Raw genomic sequence first — 24,168 nt, 5'->3', positions numbered from 1 at the left:
GAGGAGCCCATTAAATTGTAAGTTCTTCTAGGACATTTAAAAGTTGACATGGGGACTTCTCTGGCAGTCCAGTGGTTGGAACTCCACGCTTCCACTGCAGGGGACAGGGGTTCGATCCCTGGTTGGGGAACTAAGATCCCTCATGCCATGTGACGTGGCCGAAAAATAAAAATAAAAAATAAAATAAAAATGAAAGTTGACAAGATTTTCAAAATATCAATCTATATACTTACTTCAAGACAAATCTTCAAGGGAAATTAATTTTATTTTGTGAAAACTACTGTTTAGAAATCTTCATCTCCCTAACCCAAACTGGCCATTTTACCTAGGGCCTGGATGGCATCAAGTATTTTTATGACAGTCGGAGGTTCACACTTTACTTCTCTTTAAAGTGAAAACGATTTGTTTTTTCCGGGTAAAGTAAAATATATGTATGTGCGTGCGTGTGTGTGTGTGTGTGTGTGTGTGTGTGTGTGTATATATAAATTTTTTTTAAGTTTGCAGCCTGTTATTCTTTGCCAAGGACAATGGAAAACACAAAACCATACAGTTTTAGATTGTACTCAAACTGTTTCATTCTATTGCTCTACCCTCCAACTATCTTTCCCCTAGGTCCTAAAGGCATACGTTTCCCAGGCTCCTCCTCATTTGGTTTTGTAGAAGCCCTGAGCCCAGATAACAATATTTAAATAATCAAAGTTGTTCTGATACCATTCTTGAAGCTCCTTCCCAGTTAATTCTGGTCCACATCTGCCTAGTGAACACCCTGTCACACACAGACATACACACCCAATAATTACAGTTCGCACCATGTTCTCTCCAGACAAAGTCCCATCCCAATTTTGCCCTCACCCCAGTCAAACTGATCTTCTGGTGGATGTCAGGTTTGCTTTTTAACACCAGGCTGACTTAATGCCTTGCCCCAAGGCTGCCATTCTAAAGGTGGTAATTTCACAAGTGCAAGCTTTAATGCTTTTGGTTCCACGAGCCACACCAACTGTCTTCAGGTTACCACTACCCAAGCCACCATCTCAGCAGTGACCCCCAGGAAGGAGAGGGAAAGTACTAATAACCTGTGACACTCAAGGAGGAGCCCCTGTGCTCTCCAAGCCCGGATTCTGTCCCTAGGTCTTTTTCCTGGAAGGCCCATGGTGACATTTCCTAGCAGAGGAGACAGGCACACAGTGAAAGGGAAGCTTTCCTGTTAAACAGAGAAACAAGTAAGAGTTCTCGAAAAAGTACACAGGGTCTGTCTAATCCCAGGTTCATCAAAACCGAGCCCAGCCTTCCTGTTGGATTAAAATCAGTCCTATTACCCTAGTCATCCTTCATTTCATCTGAACAGAGGCTTTTTTCTACTGCACAGAAGCCACCTTCAAGAAGGCCTCTTAGGGCAGGAACTTCAGGCACAGTGGCAGGCTGGTGACTGAATGTTTATGCACCTGTGTTGTTTCTGTAAATCAAAATAATTTCTTAACTGTGGCTGTTCCAGAACATAACTTTTGTGCAGCTTCCCTGACTCACCTTCAGAGCACTTGGTCCTCTGCTAGGTCCAGAGGCTGCGCTGTTGTGGTGGGTGCATATAGCTTCATGGGCCTTGACAGTCACCTCTGCAGGCTCTCTGTGCTCTATTTCTGAGACCTTCGGCAAGAGTCTTAAGACCTTTGCTTAGTGGCAGAGTCTGGAACGGCTGCTCTGCATGACTAGGTCTTCCCATTCTTGGCCTAGCCCTGTGCCCACAAAGCTCCCGTTTCCTATTTTAGTATAACTCCAGTTCTTGATAGTGAAATTAGAGCTTGGTTAAGTACCACAACTTGACAGCTGGGGGACAATTCTGACCTTGAGCTCTTGACCTTATAAAGTAGCACTGCCCGATGCAAATATAGTGTAAGCTACATAAGTAATTTAGAATTTTCTGAGTAGTCACATTAAAAAAAGTAAAAAAGCAGGTGAATAATTTTAATAATATAGCTTATGAAACTCAATATATCCAAATATCATTTCAGCATATAATCAATACAAAAATTATTAACGAGATATATTTCTTTGTACCAAGTCTTTGAAATTCGGTGTGTATTTTACACTTACAGCACATGTGAATTTGGACTAGCACATTTCAAATGCTAAAGGACCACTTATGGACAAGAAGCTACTGCATGAGACAGTGCAGTTAGAGGAAGCATGGCAGGACTTTGGAGGTCATCCAGCCTTACTTCTTATTTAAAGTTAAGAACATTTGCTAAGGTTATGTAACCAGTTAGTAGAAAAGGCAGGATTAGAACCCAACTACCCTCAGCCTACCCTATAGTTTTATTCACAAAGCTGATTAGTGACAAAGCTGGACTAGAGCCCACACCTCCTCATGCCTGCTCACACCTGCTCTGGGGCTCTTTTTTACCAGGCATAGCCCCTCTACCTGTCTTATTACCTTTCTCCTAAATAAACTAACAGCCTCACTGGAAACACTTTGGCTGCAAACCAAGACCAGAATGGGGTTGAATTTTCCCATCTTTCCACCAGATAATGTTTTTTATGACTTGCCACCTTTGTCCCTAGAAACTCAGTTTCAATAAGCTACTAAAAAACTGATTCCTTTATGCAATGGTTCTCAATAGAGGTATCCATCAGAATCACCTACGGAGCTTTTTAAAACTTCAAATTACTGGTCCTTTACTCCAAAATTCTGATTTATAGCTGTGGGGGAATTCATGTAGGTAGCTATTTTTAATGGTCCCCAAATTCTGATGCACACCTCCAAACTCACAACAATCTCACCAGAGGTCAGATCACCACAGACATCACCTGATCCCTCAGGTGGTTGAACACAGGTCTGGTCTTAAGAAAGAGCCTGGTTTCAAGGAAAGAAACATGAGAAGAGGTACCCTAGCACCTACCAGGGTGGAGCTTTCTGGCTTGCTTTCCTCCACGCTCTTTCTGTGCACCCAAGGGCACTTTTAGCCTCATTTCCTGATCTTAACAGCCTCACCTGCGGTGCTGTCGAGCTGCTGGGGCAGGCAGGAATGCAGCGGACAGGACTCGCTCTCGTGGCCTTGGCTGCCTGGGTGGCTCTTCGCCCCTTGGAAGGTGAGTGGCCGGCTGGCTATCTAAGCCTCCAGGGGAAGGAGGGGGGCTGCCTTCCAAGATGGAGCTGGAAGGAGTGAGGTACTCCAGCAATTAGGGGCCGGAATTTCCAATGATCTATATGAGAGTGGCATAGGTTTAAATTCCTCATCTTCAAGCGGCAATTTCACGAAGGAACCTCATTTGAACCTAAATATCAATAATTTGCCACCAGTACAACTTTGAGCAGTGCTTTCTTTTCTGATGATAGTATCTTAAGAGAATCCCTGGATGGAGGCTGGAGGAAAGCCCCTATTATTCAACTGTCTTCCCCCCTACCCTGACCTGCTAAACTGTCTGAATACAAGTGTGCATATTCCTGGAAGAAAGATAGACTTGACCTCTGGTTTATGTTTTGGTAAGTTGCAAGCTTTCTGATCAAAGTCAGCCCTGTGGTTACTGAAAACCAAAACTTCAGTCTGATCTTTAAAAAGGGACACAGGATAAAGGAGATGATTGAACCATACAAATTATATCAAAGAGAACTTCTATTGTGATTTGCTAGCATATATATGGAGATTATAACTGCGTCTGGACTGGAGGCAATCTTTTCTACTGTATTTAGGAAACCCTAAATATAGGTATTTAATATTTGACTGATTTGGCTCTTTTCCACTGTCTTCTTTTCTGAAACTTTACCCTGAATAGAGTCTCTAAATTCAGAAGAGGTGAAATGTAAGTTTTGTTTGGTCTGCTTTTTGAAAAATTAAGCCAACATTTTTATTATTTTTTTTTTAATTTTAAAAAATTTTATTTATTTTTTTTTGGCCGCACCCGGCTGCCTGTGGGATCTTAGTTCCCCGACCAGGGATCGAGTGGGTGCCCCCTGCAGTGGAAGCGCGGAGTCTTAACCCCTGGACCACCAGGGCAGTCCCGAGCCAACGTTTTTAAACTGACAGATTTCAAATACACATACTCATATATACACACATACGAATTAGATTCTAGAGCTTCTCTTGAAAAATCCGATCTGGCAACAATGGTTCCACATTCCCCAGCAAGAACTAGCTAGAGCAGACCAGCCTCTGTCCTACTCTGGAGTTGCCTATCATCCTAGTAACAGTTGCCCGGTTCCTGGAGGCATTTGCTTAGGGACTACCAATATAGTGCCCCAATCTACTGAGCTTTGTTACTGAGCACAGTTCTTCATCTCTAGCCATTTATCTTGGCAAGACAAAAAGGTTTTCAGTTTATGTTTCTGTAAATGTTTCAGAAAATTTCACCATTGAAATTTTAGGACTCACCCCCATTGTGAAACAAAAGTCTACCAGCTAAGGCTTTATTCCTAGTTTTGGCAATGCAATTTTTTCTCACATAAAGCTTTGAAACAGAAGTGTACACAACTCCCCCTTCAGCTTCCGGGCCTGTTTCTAGCTCCCCCCGACCTCCCCGGCCCGGCCGCACAGCAGCAGCAGCAGCAGCCGTCCTCCAGGAGCGGAGGGAGGGAGGGGCCGGCGGAGGGGGCAGGGTAATGAGGGAAGCCCTGCCAGACCCAAGGCCAACGTCTGCATGGGACTGAGCTCTGGCAGAGAGGGCGGGACCACAAAACACACAGGTGTTTGAAAAGGAACAGTTGGTGATGATAAGAAAGAGCTGAGGAGACCCAACAGTAACTTTCTGGGTTAGGCTTGGGGCTTCTTCCTAAAGCAGTTGGGTCACAGGAAAATCACAAGGTCTGAGAAGTTCCAGCTTTCTGCAATTTAAAAATAAGTGATGTCGGGGTTAAAATACATGAGAGTAGGCCTGGGAACAGTTGTGGAACTGAGGGGCAAGCCCACTGCTTTCCGTGCCAAACGTCCATTCAAGTGTCTGTGTGTCTCAGGTGCCCTGTGGGAGGTTGTAATGAATTCAGGCTGGGAGGAAGGTCAGGTTGGGAGGGAGAGGGGGAGGGAGAGGGGGAGGGAGCGAGAGGAAGACGACAGAGGAAGTAAGAGGGAGAAAGGAGGGAGAGGGGGAGGGAGAGGGGGAGGGAGGGAGGAAAGTGAGTACTGAGCAGCACAGGGAAGGAGGTATACATGGCCCTGGCAATTGTCTCAGGCTGAGGGAGGGGATAGGGAAGTGGCCCGTGCCAGTGTGGGACTTTGGGAAATACATTTTGTTTTTTGAGGCATTAAATGTTCCATTATCTTAATGGTGCCTGAAGTGTCCATCTTGATGTGATGGCTCAGTAACTGGCATCCCCAAAATATTCTGCATAAATCAGGGAGCAGTTGACTTACCCATAATTAGAAGCCCTGGATTCTCCTCAAACATAGAGCATACTCCACACCTGCTCACGTGGCTGCCGGCTCCCAGAACTCAATTCCGACTCCATAAAAATGTCTATCATCCAGTGGCCAAGAGCCAGATTATTTAAAGCCACAATCTAGGGCTTTGTGGGCCTTGCTGTTTTTATTGTGCGTTAAACACTAAGGGTCCACTTTGTCCAGCAGATACAAGTTGGGGGATTTTGCTTGAGTCCCAAATTGGCTTTCTTCCGATTTCCTGTGACAACCTACTTTCTCAGTGTAGGATGGCTCCTGATTAGAGATACTTGCTAGGGACTTGCTGCTTGCATCCTAAAAGAAAACTTTATCTTTTGTTTGTTTTAATCATAGAAGACTCACTAAGGGGGGTTGGAAGAATATACATTTGTGCTTGAAAGTTGTTCTGAACAGTTGGGACTATCTGTTTCACCAGGAGTGGTTCCTGAGAAACCAGACAGGATGTGCCCAGTAAATCTGCCCTTCACTTTCTCTCCAAGTGTGCCCTTTAGTTAAAACAATAGGTCCTGATTTCCCTGAGTTCAATAACATTATTGGATTTAGCATCTAGATTTGGTTAAAAAAAACCCAATCATCTCTATAACATAGTTCAGGTTTGTATTTTTTAAAATGTCCTTTTCTGTATCTAGAGAAGCAGACTGGCTTCTTATAATAGCAATCTTCTCAAATTTCAGTCATATATGGGCCTCTTTAAAGAAAAACATTCTCTTTATTCTCAATGATGACTTTTAAATTATTTTACTACATCGCTTGATGTATAAACATATAACTAGGTATAAACCCCATATATATGTGTATATATATCTTCTGCAATTGTAAAACCAAAATAAATTTAAAATTTAAATAAAAACACAACTACAAAGCCAAGAAGATTTAAATGTAACAATATTAATTTAATGTAATAGTTAATGTTTGGCCAAAACGAAAATCGCTATTCCAAACATGAATATAGCACTGATACTTGAGGTGCAGGCTTTGAGTTTCATGTGCATAAACTACTCTGTTCAGAATAAGAAGTGTTTTTTTCCCACCATCTTTTTCTGTTTGAACCCTGATGGTATAATTTGCCCCTCCCTTAGCATGAACCCATTTTGAAATTCCACTTTGTTCTCTTCTTATTGGCCTGGGACAATTAAGATAGTATCTGACTTGGTAACAACACTAGCATAAACTTAAAGCAAAATTCAAATGTCCTGCAAGTGCTCCTTTAAGATGGTCTTCCAGAAGGTCCGGAACATGTCTATTTAAAGATTATCAATGAGATGAAATATTAAATTTAGGCATTGTCTGGAGAGCTCACAGACCCTGAGAACACATCCCCAGAGGTCTATGAAACCCAGTTTAAGAAATGCTGGCATTCTGGGAAGAGTGTGAGCTTTGGACTCCAAAACGCCAGGTCAGAATTCTAACTACATGAACTTGGGGAATTGCTTAACCATGCATAGCCACACAGATTTTTCAAAACATTAAATAGGACCATGAAAACGTTCCTGTACCCAATTCCAACATGTGTGCAGGTTTCCCTAGACCAACAAACAACACTGAACTCCTCTCAATTCTGACACTATCTACCCAGAGATAGAATCAGATTCCACAGGCAAAGGGGTCAGCCCCACAAGGCTGCCCTCCACTTCAGGTGCCAATCCCAAGCCCACATTGTTACCTGTGCTTCTGACCAACTGGCTACAAATGGGTGGTTCCAATGATCTCCCTCCTTGGGTTTGATTAATTTGTTAGAGGGCTCATAGAACTTAGGAAAACCTGGTTACTCACCAGATTACTGATTTATTACAAAGGATATCAAAGGTTACGAATCAACAGCTGGATGAAGAGATACATAGGGTGAAGTCCCGAACAAAGGAGCTTCTGTCCTTGTGGAGCTTTGGGCCCAGCATGGCGGCACATGGAAGCATTTTGGTTCCCCAACATAGAAGCTCTCCAAAGCCCCTCCTTTTTTTGCTTTTATGGAGGCTTTATTACATAGGCATCATTGATTAACTCATTGGCCATTGGTGATTTTTATTTATTTATTTTTGGCCATGCTGTGCAGCCTGTGGTATCTTAGTTCCCCGACCAGGGATAGAACCGGAGCCCTCAGCAGTGAAAGCAAGGAGTCCTAACCACTGGACTGCCAGGGAATTCCCAGCCATTGGTGACTGATTCAACCTCCAGCCCCTCTCTCCTCCCTGTAAATCGGGGTGGAACTAAAAGCTCCAACGCTAACCAGCCCACATCCTTAGGTGCTTTGCAAAAGTCACCTTCATTAACATGAACCCAGTTGTGGTGGAAAGGGCTTATTATCAATAATGACCAGACACTCATTTCACCTTTATGGTTTGAAGCGTTTTCAGGAACTGAGGACAAGAAAACCAAATATTTTAACAAAAGATGCTCCCATTGCTCTTATCACAAGGCAATTCCAAGCGTTTTGGGAGCTGTAAGCCAGGAACTCACATATATTTGAAGATCAAATATATCTGAGAAATATATTTTGGTCATGTGAATGACCTGTATTTTGGTTGTCTGAATGTCCAAATATAAATATTTCTTATAAATCACAAAATCACAGAACACAATCTACATACTGCTTTATATATATTTTCCACTTAATCATAGGTAACAGCATATCTGTACAACACACATAGTCATTTCTTAAAAGTTTGCGTCATTCATCTTAACAGACAACAAATAAACTTTTTGGAACATTAAAGTTTCATTCATTAATTAACAATCAAGAGTCCTGGGCTTCCCTGGTGGTGCAGTGGTTGAGAGTCCGCCTGCCGATGCAGGGGACACAGGTTCGTGCCCTGGTCTGTGAAGATCCCACATGCCGCGGAGCGGCCGGGCCCGTGAGCCATGGCCGCTGAGCCTGCGCGTCCGGAGCCTGTGCTCCGCAACGGGAGAGGCCACAACAGTGTGAGACCCGCGTACCGAAGGGAAAAAAAAAAAAAGAGAGACAGAAACCAGACAATAATTTGAACAGCAAAAGTTTAATACAACAAATTATTAACTGTAACAAGAGATAGGCTAGAAAGAGGACACTAAAGCATACAGGAATCGCAAATTTTCCCAGGACAAAATAGAGTACTCAAGGAAGAGATCCTGCACCCCTTCCCTGCCCAGCTGAGACCTAGACCTTGTTGGAGAGGGCACAGCCATGCTCACTGAATGGCAAAAAAAACTCACCAGGTCTGCCCTCCAGTTTGCAGGGGAACAGGGAGGTGTCTCACTGGAGGGAGAGGGGGCCAAGGATGGGGCAGTCTGGCTCTTTAGCTGTGCAGCTGACAATAGGTTAATTCTGTGGATGCCTTTGAAATGGATGCCTTGGTAATCAAAAGCTTAATGTCAGGCATTTACATTACAATCAAAAAAGGTGACTTTCAGGTGCTTAAACTACAAGGGCCCATCTTAATTTCATAGAATAGGCAATTAAGGGTGAATTTGAAGCTAAGGGGCAATACATTGACAATGGACACATTCCACAAATACTCAGACACCTGGATACCTACTATGGAGCTGGCACTGTGCTGTATATTGACCTGCAGATGATGTCTTTTTTGTTTCCATTTATTGTTTACTATTTGTCACTTCTGTTCTAAGCACTTAAATGTATAAACTCATACAATCCTCACAACCCTATGAGGTAGGTGTATTACCATCTCCATATTGCAGATAAAGAAACTGAGACACAGCGTATTAGGTAACTCACCCAACATCAGCTAGTAAGTGGCAGAGCCAGGGCTTGAATCTGGTAGTCTGTCTCCACACACCTAATGACTGTGCGGTAATGCCTGTCAGCATGTCTCTATGGCAAAAAATTAGCTAACCCCCTTCAAGACTACCCCCTGAGCACTCCAGTGTCCATGATGTAAGAAGTACTGGTGACCAAATCTGTTCAGATTAACTAAAGAAAAACCCTCATTCACTCTCCATTACACAAACATTATCTCAGGGCTCCAAGAAGTCTCTGGGAGAACTTTATTTGGGCACAGAAGTTTAATGCATCATATCTTCGTGACTCCTTCTTGCCTATATGGTGACAGCAGTGGACATCTTTGTCTGTAGGCATCCACAGTGTGATGTGGCTCCATTAAGGTGTGAAGTTCACCGGAAGGGGAAATGTGTCCCCAACCATATTTGGAACATTTATTTAATACTATCATTCTTTATTTAATTAAAAAAAATTTTTTGTACCTATTGCCATTCTTAAGTTACACTTATAGACTTGAGATACTGACAGCAGCCAAGTGAATCTTTATCATTTTTATCTTTATCCTGGGAATATTTCTCTAACAATGGCATGCACCTTTGCTCTGTTTCCATTCTGATGTGTTCCATAAAATATTCTTTGTACTGGTGCTTTTCAAACCGCATTTCTAATAAGCCCCCAAGGGACAACCATACTGCAGCTCTGGGAACCGTACTTAGCCATCCATCTAAGGAAGAGAGGAAACTGGATCACCTCTGTACATTAACAGAATCCTTTCCTTAAAACCCAGAATCTAATCTTTATATCCAAAGTTGATGTGCAGTGTTTTAGTGCTGGTCTTAAAAGGTCTTGAGTAGGGAAATCTTTAAAGCCTTCTAGTTAGTGACTAAAACTGGATCATAGACATAAAATCAAATCAGGTACAGACATTCCCATTAACCATCCAACTCTGACACTTAATACTGGAAACAATGATGACAACCCAAAACCAACAGAATCAACGGCAATAACACTATAGTAAGACAAGATAATGCTTTTAATAATACTAATAACATCATCTTTAAAATATTAAATATAATATTTAATTATATAAAATTATATGATATTTAATTATATAAAATTAAATATAACGGACAAATGATTCATCATACTGAATTGACCCCTAATTACTTGAGGGTGGGGGGATGGTATGTTTCTGAAAAGCACTGTGTAATTTTAGGACACTTGGGACATAAGACCTTGATCAAAAAAATGATAATCTTATTTTTTTTTTTTTTTGTGGTATGCGGGCCTCCCTCTGTTGTGGCCTCTCCCGTTGCGGAGCACAGGCTCCGGACGCGCAGGCTCAGCGGCCATGGCTCACGGGCCCAGCCGCTCCGCGGCACGTGGGATCCTCCCAGACCGGGGCGCGAACCCGGTTCCCCTGCATCGGCAGGCGGACGCGCAACCACTGCGCCACCAGGGAAGCCCGGATAATCTTATTTTTTAAAAAAGGAAAAATATTTAAATATTTAAAAGCCTTAAAACAAGATAAAATGAAACATGATATAAGACTACAACAGAGTTTAGATCAGCTCAAGAGACATTCAGCACTAATGCCAGGCACTGTGCTATGTGGTGTGGGTATAAAGATATGCTGAGGGAGTTCACAGTCAAAAGGCAGTCGTATAAACGCTTAATTTTATATATGGTAAAGACAGAAAAGCACAGGGCGTTGCGAGACCTCAGATCCATGTGGGGAAAGAGCAAGACTGGGAAAACGGAGGCAACTGGGAGGGTCAGTTGGCCAGGAGCAAACTGATGAGGTTTGGAACTTGGGCAGTGGTAACAGGGACGAAAAGGGGGAGACAAATCTGAGAAACGTCCAGGGAGTAAAAGTTACAGGTGTGACTGGCTGTGGAGTGCAGGAGGATGGAATGACACAGGGTTTCTGGCTTGGGTAACTGTAAACGATGGTTAAATGAGATGAGAAAATGAAAAGGAGTAAGTTTAAAGTGGCAGGAGATAACATCCTCACATACAGAGGAATGACTGTATTAGGGGAATGAGGAATTTAGTGTCTTGAAAATCAGGGATATGGACAATTTCTAGGAAGGAAAGGGTAAAAAATGTCACATGCAGCAAGGAGGTCTTCTAAGATATTAGAAAATTGTTAGGGTAGGGACTCTGAGTTCAGGTACAGTGACTCACTAATTTTTGTATACTTAGTGCCTGGAACAATGACTGACACAAGGTAGGTGCTCAATAAACGCTGCTGAATTGTACTGTAATTACCTTCATTAGTAAAATAATACTTAAACGATTCAAACTCAAAAAGATTTGTATGAGATATTGTTGCTCTTCTCCCAGGGAAGTTTTTTCTTGACCTAACCAAGCCTAAGTTTTCATTAAAAAAATTTTTTGAAGTAAATGTATTAAACTTATCAATCCAACCGAAGGGGAAAAAAGCAAAGAAAAAAGATGACTGAGAATACAAAATAAGATGGATAAAGAAATTTAACCAAAAGTTTAGTGTCACGCTATTAATATCGGAAAAACAGAATTTAAGCATAAGTCTGTAATAGCACTAGAGGACTCTTAGGGAAGGATAAATACAATCAATTCACCAAGAAGGTTCACCCAAGGCTGAGAATAGGGTGGGGAAGTGATGTGACCGAGGTGAGTCGTGCAAGCGCAGGGTCGAATTTTGTTTTTATTTAAAATTGCAGTATTTCATTCATCATATATGTCTTTGTATTAATTCTTATTTTTAAAAATGCTGCATTAAAATGTGACTTGTCTTCGTTACTGAGTTTTTTGGCGCCCCTATAAATTTGGCAACCGAGGCTAGTGCTTCTACTCCAATCCCGGCTGCATACCGGAAGGGTACTTGTACGCGTTTGAAAATATAACCCCAAGCGATGTATTGTAAAAGCAGACAGACTGGCAAGGAAAAAAAAAAATCTGACATAATCTCAACAACAGTGTAAGATTTCTCACCTATGTGCATCAGAAACGGATAGATCAAGCACCCCAAACACTAACGGAGGTAGGAAAGACGTGCCCAGCGCAACTGACTTTGCCCCACAGCTCCAGGAAGGACAGCCCGCGGTAGGCCAGGCTGGCCTTGCACGCCCCGGCCAGGCTCTCCCGCGCCGCCAGAGCGCGTCCTCAGGAGCCGCCGGGCAGAGGCGGGACTCGCGCTTCCGCTCGGGGAGGTCCGGGCGGCGAGCGCAGGTGCCTGCGGTTCCAGGGTCGCGGCGGGGGAGGCTCGCGCTGGCGGACGTCCGTGGGCGCGTGAGCAGCCCGGCCACCACGCCGGTCGCGTGATGTTACCCTCCCGGAGGCGCACTCCTTATACTTGCCCGCTTCTCCGCTCCCGCGCCCTCACTGCGCCACACGCACCAAACACCCGCTGAGCGAAAAGCAGGCCCACCTTGACTGTTGGCACCCAGCACGTTGCACAGGCGCAGAGACCGGAAAAGCGGCGGCACGTGGCCCAGACAAGCGACGACAAGCACCACCCGCTACCCGCGGCTGTCGCCCAGCACTCCTCCTCCTCCCCTTCTTTGGGCGGGGGCTTCGGCTTCAGCACCTTGTCTCCCGATCCACGGCCGCCTTGCCTACAGATAGGTGTAGCGCGACAGCCGTAAAGCGCCGCAGCGTCGTGCTGGTGTCTTTTTCCCATCTTCGTTTTATTTAGTTTCCTCTGATTTTCCTTTTCTAGGGTCGCGAGTTGAACCCTTTATTTTATCGTGTTTGTGTTTTAAATAAATGCACTTAGGCTAAATTTAGCTGTATCCTACTTGTTATAATAAATAGCACCTCCGCTGTTTTCCAGAATAAATATTTCGTGATTTCACTTTTAACCAATGAGTTCAATGCATTTTTTAGGTTCTAAGCAAATGATTTTTGTAAATTTATAAATATATTTTCTTTATTATTTAGACCCAGATTTTTAAACGGTTATTTTGCGCAGGAACTGCCTCTTCAAACACTATATACTAAAAAAGAACTCAACTATAGATACGGTAAGATAGTGCTGTGATGTAGGGAAGGAAAAAAAATTTTTCCTTCTACCCTTCTAGGTTCTGTACTAGGACCCCTGTAACAAAACACAGATTAACAAGAGAAAAGCATATAAATTTATTTAATGGGTGCTTTTGAGGCAGGAGATAGATGGGCCCCAAGCCAGGCATTTACAACTGGCCTCCCGTTTACATTTCTTGGGGCAGGAAAAAAGTGGGCTTCAGGCGGGACCCTTACAACTAGCCTCCTGTTTGCATTTCCTGAGACAGGAGTTAGATGGGCTCCAGGTTAGACATTTAAAATTAGCCTCCTGTTTACTCTCCAGAATGGAAGCTATAACAGGGACAGGGTAAATAGCCAAGCTTTGTCTCTTGTGGATGCCTTAAGATAACAGTTATGGCAAGAACAAAGAGGGGCAAAACCTTGTTTGAGTAAAGGATCAAGGGCTCTCCGTCCCCCCCGCCCCCCTTGGGGCAAGGGAGACACTAAACATGCACAGAAAGTCTCCTTGGGAGTCAAAAGTCAGGGAACAACGCCAGGCCATGATGAGTCTTGCTTCCCCTGAATCCTTTGTGGTGAGATCCATCTTAGCTGAGAAGTGCGTGTGCACCTACGGGGAGGGTCCTGAGACAAATTAGCCTAGGGGGACCAAGCAAGATGATTGGCCAGAAGGGAGACAAGGACCCAGAAAACTGCCCCCTCATAAAGGATTTAAACTTCCCAAGGGTGCGACCCTCTCTCTCGGAGTTTGCCTGTGCGTCTTTCCGCATGTACTCTGCTTTTCCAAAAAACTTTTTACTTTTCTCTTTACCTTCTGCTTCCTCGCCTGAATTCTTTCCTGACAAGGCAGGCAAGAACTGGGGGCTTAGGCCCTAGGCGCTGGCCTCTGCGGTCTAGCGGTTAGGACTCCCGGTCAGGGAACTAAGATCTTGCTTCCAGCTACTGTTCACTGCTGCTTGCTGCAAGCTGCCGCATACTGCTGCGTGCGTCCGAAATCACCTTCACGAGGAAATGAAGACCCAAAGAAGCAGTTGAAGTTACTGAAATGGAGCAGGACCCTATGGTCCTTCCCCCCACCCCCCATGTCCTCAGCCTGCCTCTTATCTGTGGAAAAAATTGAGCCAAAGAATAAGTTTCATCAGAGAAGTGAGAAAATGCAGAAACAGGAAAACAGTCAAAGGAGACCAAATTATAATAGTTGAGTCATTAAGCAAAGTCAAGGACTTTTAGTTTCTCCTTAAGGGCTATAGATAATATTCTGAGCCATATCCAGTGAGCTGTACATAAGCTGCCACAGTTCCAAGAATTGGCCTAGAAAGAAATGGGAACAAACCAATCCCGGAACTGAAGATTAACTGTACCTAAAACAATCCATATGACGCTGGTCAGACCACCGATGACTGTCAGAGCTGACTGTATTGTTTCTGCACGTAGCCCCCTCCCTCTGTCTATAAAAGCTCTTGTCCCCTGATTGTCAGGGGGGGAGTCGGCCTTTGGACAGGAGTCTGCCCTCCATACCCTGCCCCCACCCTGGTTGCCGGCATCCGAAATAAAGCAAACTCTCCTTTCCACCAACCTGGCCTCTTTATTGGCTTTTGAGCGGCGAACAGCTGGACCTGGGTTCGGTAACATTACGACTTATATATTAAGTTGGACAAAGAGTGGTAATTGTGAAAACGTGAGAAGACAAAGGAACTTGGGCTAAAGCAGTTAAGCATGGAAAAGTGACTAGGAACATAAGGCTTAATTTAACAAGGTTCGTTTGTGGTTCGTGTGTACAGATTTTCCTTGGCTTCAGCTTCCTGTGGGGTGGAGATACCATCTCACTTCACCCAGAAGGTGGGGTGGTACCACCGTCTGCTGCTAAAAATTTCTTTCTTCCCCTGGTGTTGGGAGAGTACCTTTTACGTGGAAGTTTTCTCTCTTGCTTTTAGGAAGGTCAGAGTACCATTTCTGCATCTGTTGGTTTTTTAAGTGGCTTTAACGTAAAATAATCAACATGCCAGAGTGGTATATTTTGGGGTGGCATGTTCTGAACTCTTTCAGTGACAAAACATTAGAAACTGTAGATGAAATGTACAATTTCTTAGAAAGCTAAGATATCAGAATTGACTGGAGAAATTACAGAAAATCTAAATAAACATGTAACTACTAAGGAAGTTAAGTCAGAATTGAACATCTTTTCTTCAGACAGACAGCAGGCCTAGATGGTTTTAGAGGTTTTACCAAACATTGGAGGGACAGATAATCCTTGTCTTACACAAACTTTTTCAAATAATAGAAAAACAGGGGCTTCCCTGGTGGCGCAGTGGTTGAGAATCCGTCTGCCGATGCAGGGGACGCGGGTTCGTGCCCTGGTCCGGGAAGATCCCACATGCCGCGGGGCGGCTGGGCTCGTGAGCCATGGCCGCTGGGCCTGCGCGTCCGGAGCCTGCGCTCCGCAACGGGAGAGGCCACAACAGTGAGAGGCCCACGTACCGAAAAAAAAAAAAAACAGAGAAAGCTACCCAATGCATTGTTGAGATTAATATAACGTTAACACTCAGAACATTCAAGGATGATATCAGGGGATGAAAGTATGGACTAATCTTTTTTATGAACATAGATGCAAAAATATAAAAATGCAAAAATAAAAATATGTTTTTATATTTATATTTATCATCGAAATCAGAGGAAGTTGCTGGTGGTTCTTTAAAAATGGAAATATTGATAGGAAGCTGCTCTCTAGAAAACCTCTAGGGGGCGATGTTATCTAAAAAAAATCTTACCTTTGCCCTAGTCCAAACCACCCTGTTAAGATTCTTCATTGCTTAACTCCTTGTGCATGCTTCAGAGGATTCCATCCTTCTTGGCCTTTTACATTTCCAGCTGCCTCACTAGGGCACCAGTCACATCTGTGAACATATGATAAATGCTGGCCTGCCTCTTGCCTTTCGATAGTTAATCTGTCTTAGGTTAAGTGATCTCCAGGTGAGCCCAGCCTACCTTTACATCTAGAAATATAATTCAGTTTATTAAACATATAGGTCCTGAGTGCTTTTCTGGCTTAAAACTGTGCTTTGAATTGATGTCAGCACTCCGAAAACTCAAATTCTTAAGCACATAGGTTTGCCTATGATTCTTAATTCCCACAATGCTTCTGAAAGTCCATTTCATATTTTATAGTTGCCTGGGTTACAACTAATAACAGAAGTATGTGTAGTAGTAACTCTTCATCTTTCTACCCCCAGGGTCCAGCATAGTGATTCACTGTAAAAGAGCTCGTAGACGTAGATATAGATAGTATTTCATTTATAAGAATTCACATAATAATTCTTATATAGTAAGATGGGTGAATGAATGAATGGTTACATGAATAAACCCAAAACCTTGTTTGGGATAGTAAAACAGTTTGACTTGGAGAATAGGAAGCACAGCGTAGCTAAAGAAAGAAACAATTAGTTTAAGGAAATCAATGCATTAATAAATGTGAGGACAACCAGTGTCCTTCTCCCATCGTACGTTTAAAAAAATTGAAATAAGGAATTCCCTGGTGGTCCAGTGGTTAGGACTTGGCACTTTGCTGCTGTGGGCTTGGGTTCGAAGCTCAGCACGTCCCCCCCCCAAAAAAAAGCATATAATTCGGGGAGTTCCCTGGTGGCCTAGTGGTTAGGATTCCGGGCTTTCACTGCCATGGCCCTGGTTCAATGCCTGGTCAGGGAACTGAGATCCCGCAAGCTGTGGGATGTGGCTAAAAAAAACCCCCCAAAACAAAAACAAACCAAAAATGGGTACAATTCAGTGATTTTTAGTATAGTCACAGAATTGTACAACCATTACCACTATCTAATTTCAGCCTGTTTCATCAACCCAAAGAGAGACCCTGTACCTATTAGCAGTCATTTCCCATTGCCTCCTACTCCTCCCCCCACCCCCACCGGCAACCACTAATCTGCTTTCTGTCTTTATGGATTTACCTATTCTGAACATTTCATATAAATGGGATCATACAATATGTGGCTTTTTGAATCTGGCTTCTTTCACTTATAATCTCTCCTTGTCCCAAGAGCAGGGACCTCTGTGGCTTAGAGCTGACACCACTGAGGAGTTTTACTCATTTCTTTTAACCTCTAATTCAGGGGCTAACTTCTGTCTGTTATTATGAGACTGCCACCTGCAGCCACTGTTGACTATAATTTCTAATTTTTTTAAAAAAATGTATTACCCACTTGGAAGAATGGGGAGCATAGAATACTGTGTGCATGTGGCGTGTAGGAATTTTCAGATACACATTTTAGTAGGAGATTAGGTTTCCTTGCATATTTGTGTTGCCCTTTTCTCCTTATATCTGGGTAACATAAGCTCCTCCTAACCTGACTTCCTGCCCCGGTCACTCCTCACTTATCTTATCCCCACTTGCTCATCACTGCAAGACAAATTTTCCTAAAACCCTTCTCCTTTCTCAAATCTTTAATGGACTCCATTTCATAAAAGATAAACCTCCTTAGACTGACATTCAATGGGGTGTGACCTCAGTCTATGCTTTGAACATACCTCCCATTACTCAGCTTCCCAGCCATTCAGTTCAGACCAAGTGGTCTATTTTTCTCTATTCTCTAAATGTGCCCTGGGCTTTCCTATCTCAGAACTCTTGACCATGCACTTCCTTTGGCCTGGACAAGTTTCCTCCATTTTTCTCCACCCATCCAAGTTCTTAAAGATTCAGTTAAGAACTTCCCTGGTGCGTCCATTTCAAACCTGCTTCAGGGACCCATGTGGTTGCTCCCTTCTGAGCTCACGGGACACTTTGTCAACCTCACCTCTTGAAGCAATACGGTTGCAACCCCAGTAACATCATCTGAAGCTGTTTCTCAACTCCTGCCTTGTTTTGTGTCTTTGCTTGTGCTTAGTTTTATCTCCCCCCACCAATACAGTGTAAGTTCTGGAAGGTAGAGACGTGTCCTGCCCTGGAGTCTGCATGCACAAAGCCCCCAGTAAGTGTTTGCCTCTTCCTCCAGTGGGTTAACATTCTGTTTCTCTAGAGTGTTCAAGATAAGAGCCAGGCCAGTGTTCGGTAAACTGTAAGAGTTCACATTTCTTTCTTCTCCTCTTTTAGCCATACTTCCCATTGCCTCCAGCTGCTGCACTGAGGTTTCACATCATATTTCCAGAAGGCTTCTGGAAAGAGTGACTACATGTAGCATTCAGAGAGCTGACGGGGATTGTGACTTGGCTGCTGTCATGTGAGTGTTCTTGGGCAGGGAGGTCTGGACCTGCAGAGTGATCATTTCTCATCTAGTGAACAATAGGTTGGGGAGACTTTGCCTGATACACAGCATACAAATAATTATTTGAACAAGGGAGGGGAGGGTGGCGTGAATGCACACTCTCTATGTGCCAGGATGTCCAGAGGCACAGGCTAACCCTCCGTTCCCTGCACTGCACTGCAGTGCTGAGAGGGAAATGCCTTTACTCACCAGACAATGTGCACGACTTTCCTCAGCCAAACAAGGGACGTTCTGAGTGAAAACAAAAGCAAAAACAAAAATAAAAACAGAAGGTGACTGTATTCAATTTCATGGCTTTCGCTATAATTTTTCCCTGCAAGTAATGGGCTGCTGTCATTTTTCCTCTCTGAATTCACCAGAAGTGTATGTAAGATTCAAACAGAAGCGTGAAGGTGTCCATACCTCTCACAAGTGCTACATGCAATCAAGTTCAAATGCCCTTCTTTGCTTTTGATTCTGGGCTATTGGCTCTTGGTGAATGCTCTCACCCCTCCTACCTCCACCCATGGCTCAGCTATTCAAAACCCTGGACTTATATATGTACTCAACGTCTCCACAGAGACGTTAGAATCGGAAATGCATCGGTACTTAGCAAATCTGGGTTCTGACAATAATGCTGGGAGGAAGGCATAAATCATATCCATGTCACAGAGGAGAATGCTGTCACTGAGCAGGTGACATAGCTCACCTGGTGACAGATAGCTAGTGAGGCAGAAATGGATGAGAACCCAGGTCTCTTCGTTCAGAACACTATATTCCAAGGTCTCTCAAAACAGCGGTGGGACTACCCATAAAATGTTCTCCCAAACTCCAAAGCATTTGGCACCTTTAAATCATAACAAGGGCACATTAGGCATCTCCCAGGAGTGCTGGTTTTAATACCACTTGTGGCTCCAGGTGACACAAATAAGCCCTTTGGGCTACAAATAAGCCCAATGCTGATGCCTGAGTTCCTGAGTCACTGGGGAACCTCTTTATTAATTGAATGAATTCAACAAATATATATTGATTAGCGATTATGTACCAACTACCCTTCTATGTGCAAAGATACAGCAGTAACAAAACAGACTCGGCCCTCCTGCAGCCCACAGGAGACTCTATCCAACTGGGTCCTGCAAACCATTCTCTGAGATTTAAGATACATTTTCCCCCCTTTCAAAGGAATCCATCCATTACTCATCCTTGAGAAACACTTCTCCAAGAAAAGATTCTCAGAAGTTCAGAGGAAGAGTTTGTAAGCTGTCCATGGATAGACTTTCTTCAGGTCAGGGGGCTGTGAATTCCCTGAAATCTGTGGGTATGAATGTGTGAGCATTTTCTTAGGGAGAAGGTCCATAGAATTTACAAGCTCCTCAAAAGGATCTCATATCCAACAAAGTTTAAATATCACACTTGGGGTTAGAGGTACGGAGGAAGACAGTTCCTGACCCAAACTTTTAATAAGCACGGGTGTCTGTGGGGGAGAAGCCAGAGGACTGGAAATTCTCTCAGTGTCCCCTCAGATCACGCCCCCTCACTGGCGCTGTCAGCTCAGGAGGGTTAGTCGGCGGGAACCAGTGACTCCCACAGCAATCCGGGGAATACTAACTGACGAGCTCCCTTCTGAGGGGTTGCTTCACATTCCCAACGGGCTTGAAAAGCTCCCATAGTATATGCCTGGCCAAGATCCCATCAGTTTTTATTTAATCTAAATAAGTAGTGCTGGTAATAGTTGGAGAGTGAAAATTCATAGGCCGTTCATAGATAGGCAATGCTCTGGAAAATTGGAAACACCTGGGTATTTGTGTCAGCCCTACCTAGCTGCAGTAAATCTGCCTGAGGCTGCTCTCAGAAATGCTAGGATTCTCAGCTTTCAATTCCCTCCACCTCACTGGCATATGTCACCTCAGACTAAAAAAGGCTTCAGAACTTGTAAGGGCTCCCGTGGGACTCCCAGAAAGCCACAGAGAAAGAACCAGAGGAGGTGTCTGTGTGTATGTGAGTAAGAGATAGATGCTGGGGACTCTCAGGGAACGCTATTCTCAGAATTTTCAGAGAAGTTTCTTTGGGTTAAGCAGGTGTGAGATAGAGACCTAAAAGGTATAGGTACAGGGACTTCCCTGGTGGTCCAGTGGGTAAGACTCCATGCTCCCAGTGCAGGGGCCCTGGGTTACATCCCTGGTTGGGGAACTAGATTCCCCACGCCAGAGCTAAGAAGCCTGCACGCCGCACTAAAAAGTCCGCATGCCTCAACTAAAGATCCCACATGCCGCAACTAAGACCCAGTGCAGCCAAAATAAATAAATAAATGAATAAAATAATAAATAAAGGTTAAAAAATAAAAGGCATAGGTACAGAAATATTGCAAATCCTTACTTCGATAAGGGAAAATATGATCAAAAACATGATTCTTCATTCTAAAAAGGACTCAATTTTAATTAAAGGGAAACTCTGAAGCCAATCACTTGGATCTAAAAATACTTCATCCAAGTACAAGTTTTTAAATTGGCCCCTCTGTGCTCATAAGACAGCTGAAAAATATAGAGTAGTTATGACTTGGTCTCAAATAAGATGAAATTGGACTATGTAGTATTTTGTAATCATAAATTACAGGTCATCTCTGTTGTGTTTTCTGATTCGACATAAATAAATAAATGTTCTCTTGTTTTCAAATTGTTTTACTACAGACCATGTTTTTACTTAACCAAAATGTAGTCCCTTAACCTTGAGTGTGTATAAAGACGTTAAGGTTTGAGACAAGTGTTTTAGATGTAGAAAATATTGCAAGTGTTGAAAATACAATTCCCCAAAAGCATGTATCAATATTATTAATCACAATTAACTAATATAAATTAACTTACATTGAACTCACTAGATTTATTTCCTTGTCCTTTCTGCCTAGAAATAGGTCCTTTGTTTCACACCCTTTAAACAATCACTGGAATATTTGATGTCTGAGACAGCAGTTTGTTTAAAATTCCTCTACAGTGACTTCATTAAAGAGCTTCTAGCTCTTTCTAAACATAAACACAAGGCAAGTTGTATATCTTGAGCAGAGCACTGCGTTTTTTTGTTTCTGTTTTGGTTTTCATCTTTTGGCCATGCCGTGCAGCCTGTGGGATCTTATTTCCCAGACCAGGGATCGAACCCTTGACCCCTGCAGTGGAAGCGCAGAGTCTTAACCACTGGACCGCCAGGGAAGTCCCTGAGTTTTCTTGAGTCATATAGCCATTATCCGTTGGGAAGAAAATTTAGAGTTATTGAATAAAGATATTTGGGGATCTTTAGTACCTTTTCAAAAGTGGTGTTGAAGGGCTGTTGTGCTTAGAGGAATAGGTAAAGAAAGTTTAGGGATCAATTATAGGTATAATCTATGGCAGGGCCACCCCTTTAAATCCACTGGACTATCGCTAGCTACTCTCTTATGGGTAAAAAAAAAAAAAATCAAGGGATCAGCCTAATGGTTTCTTAGAGTCAAACCTCTTCACCTAGAAATTCACAACCGGGTGGGTCAGTGCCATCAGAATATTGTGGAGTTGGGGGGAGGGGAGGGAGTGTGAAATAGGTTACCTGCTTGCCCGACATTACCTCGTCTCTTTTTATCCAGATGGAGACACATGGGATACAAGTGGAAGTTTAAGCAGTCTTTAAATTTTAGGGTTTTAAAACATCAGAGCATCTTGGATTTGGGAGCTGTGTTCTGGCAGCTGATTTTTCCCTTTGTATTACACTGAGAGGTTGAGGTCCCAATGGGTAGGCCTTTGAAAAGGGTCCCACGTGGCAGGTGTTGCCTGTTTTCCTGTGGCTTTCTTCCTCCCTGGATCCTCTGTCTGTATTCCCCCATCCAGGTCTCTCCTGCAGCCCCAGAGCCAGTGCCCCTCCCTGAGGCTCCCCCAGGAATAGTGGCGTTGAGTCCTAGTTCGCTCCTGTGTAACCAGTGGGCTTATCTGGGTGTCGGTGGAGTCTTTCTCCACTGGATGTCTGCTCAGGTTCTTGCTGACACCACAGGGAGAGGAGAGAATTTAGTCCTTTGGAAAGGGTAGGCGCTTCAGCTCTTTCTTGTTTGTTGTTTTTTCCTCCACATAAATGCTATAGCCACGTTTTCTCCTATAATAGCTTAAGGCAAACCAACTGGCCATAGTGAGAAGTAGCTTCTCTTTTGAAGACCTCTCAATCTACTACACTTAGAGAATGTGTTGTCCTCCTATTAAGATGCCTCACTTCTTTCAAATTAACAATCCCACATGCTGGCTTTATTATGCTCAAGTGCATTCAAGCCTTTTCCAACTTTTAGGAGTCCCCACATTAGCTGATGATTCCTCTTGGGTCATCTGGAGAGATGGCAGCCTACTCTCTATCATGGTTTTTTCCCCCGCAAAGAAAAGGGTAGGGGGTTTCAATTTATCCAGATACAGAAATATTGTATATGTAGAGCCAGCAGGATCAGCAACATTTAATAAAAAGCTGGATGGCATCTGATGGGGTATTAAAAGTCACAATATCTTTTGTAACAAGAAATTCTTCTAGTTACCAGAAATTGTGAATGGTGCTCTAGGAGTCTCCCACCCCAATGTCAACATTTCATACAGAAAAATGAAAACGAAAACAAATTCTGAGACATAGTATAGATCTATATTATATTAAAATGTTAATAAATGTCTAGAACATTTTAGTTGATTGTTTTGTTGAAACAAAACCAGATTGCCCTTATTTTGAACAATTTTCACTTCATATCTACAACTAATTACTGGATTCCTGCTCTGGTCAAGGCCTTTTCAAGACACTTCCAAACTATTCCTCCTTCGAGGCTCCACAGGAAAAGGAGAGAGTCTGAGACAAGTACTCAGATAAAAGGTGGAGTAAACTAAGTGCCAGAAGAGAGGTAACAAGCGCCACGGAGATTCAAAGGAGAAAAGAGGGCATTTAGCTGAGAGGATCTAGAAAAACCTTAAGGAGGAGGATGTGTTTAAGATGGGCAGTGAGGAAGGAATTGGTTTTGTTGGGTGCTTGGGGTCAGAAAAGAGAATTGTTTTCACATGGTTTCTCTGCTTCCCTCCCCCTCGTCCTCCCCTCCCCTCCTACTCCCCTCCCCCTCCCCTCCCCCTCCCCTCCTCCTCCCCTCCCCTTCCAATTCCTTCTCCTTCTTTTAGTATTTTCTGCAGGTGTCTGAGGAACCACAGGCAGCACCATAGTAAAGATTCATCCTTGTGGTCCTCAGCTTTAGGATTCAGTCTATGTCCAAAGATACACTGTCCCAAAGTGGGAACTGCCTATAAGTTCACTAAGTTTTTACTGACTTGTACTTTCTATCAGTGATTTTTTTTTTCTTCCCTTCTTGGCAGCCTTCACATCAAGCGCAGAAGAATCTGTGTCAGCCCACACAATCAAGTTATTAAGCAGTGGATGAAAGAGCAAGCAGCCAAAAAAGATGCTAAAGGCAACATTTGCCGTAAGAAGAAACACCACAGCAGGAGGAACAGTAAAGGGGCACATCAGGGGAGGCATCAAACACATGGCCATAAAACTCCTTATTAGAGAGAGTACAGATGAAGCTACACAGATGAGTCCTGAGTGAACTTGGCCATGGCTGGCTATAAATATATCATGTGAATATTCCAACAGGGAACAGGGCAAAGCAAAACATATTTTTTTAAAGGAACAATTATACAGATGCAAATGTAGCCAATAATATACTCAACTGAAAAATGAAATGAAGACAGAATATTTATCTTCACATAATATTTTAAGCGCAGCATACAAATCGAATTTCTCCAACTTTTTTATTATGATGTTTTCCAAACCTACAGAGAAGTGGAAAGAA

General features: G+C 43.3%; 1 protein-coding gene across 1 annotated transcript; it reads left to right on the top strand.

The window, feature by feature from the left end:
• The first annotated feature begins 2,987 nt into the window (after positions 1–2,987).
• CCL28 (C-C motif chemokine ligand 28) lies at positions 2,988–23,924 on the top strand. The gene is made up of 3 exons (XM_007120282.1): positions 2,988–3,084; positions 18,197–18,323; positions 23,690–23,924. Exons 1-3 carry the CDS (start codon positions 3,021–3,023, stop codon positions 23,880–23,882), a joined length of 384 nt encoding a protein of 127 aa, XP_007120344.1. The 5' UTR covers positions 2,988–3,020; the 3' UTR covers positions 23,883–23,924.
• Positions 23,925–24,168: the final 244 nt, after the last annotated feature.

The sequence above is a fragment of the Physeter macrocephalus genome, chromosome 8 (assembly GCF_002837175.3).
Source record: "Physeter macrocephalus isolate SW-GA chromosome 8, ASM283717v5, whole genome shotgun sequence".
In the NCBI taxonomy this organism is placed as follows: Eukaryota; Metazoa; Chordata; class Mammalia; order Artiodactyla; family Physeteridae; genus Physeter; species Physeter macrocephalus.
The sequence above is the reverse complement of the archived record's forward strand: the minus strand, read 5'-3'. Positions and strand labels throughout refer to the sequence as shown.

Coding starts and splice junctions, on each gene's coding strand:
- CCL28 (XM_007120282.1), top strand. CDS start 3,021: ATGCAGCGGACAGGACTCGCTCTCGTGGCCTTGGCTGCCTGGGTGGCT. Junction 3,085..18,196: donor GGCTCTTCGCCCCTTGGAAG/GTGAGTGGCCGG, acceptor CTCCTCTTTTAG/CCATACTTCCCATTGCCTCC. Junction 18,324..23,689: donor TGTGACTTGGCTGCTGTCAT/GTGAGTGTTCTT, acceptor CCTTCTTGGCAG/CCTTCACATCAAGCGCAGAA.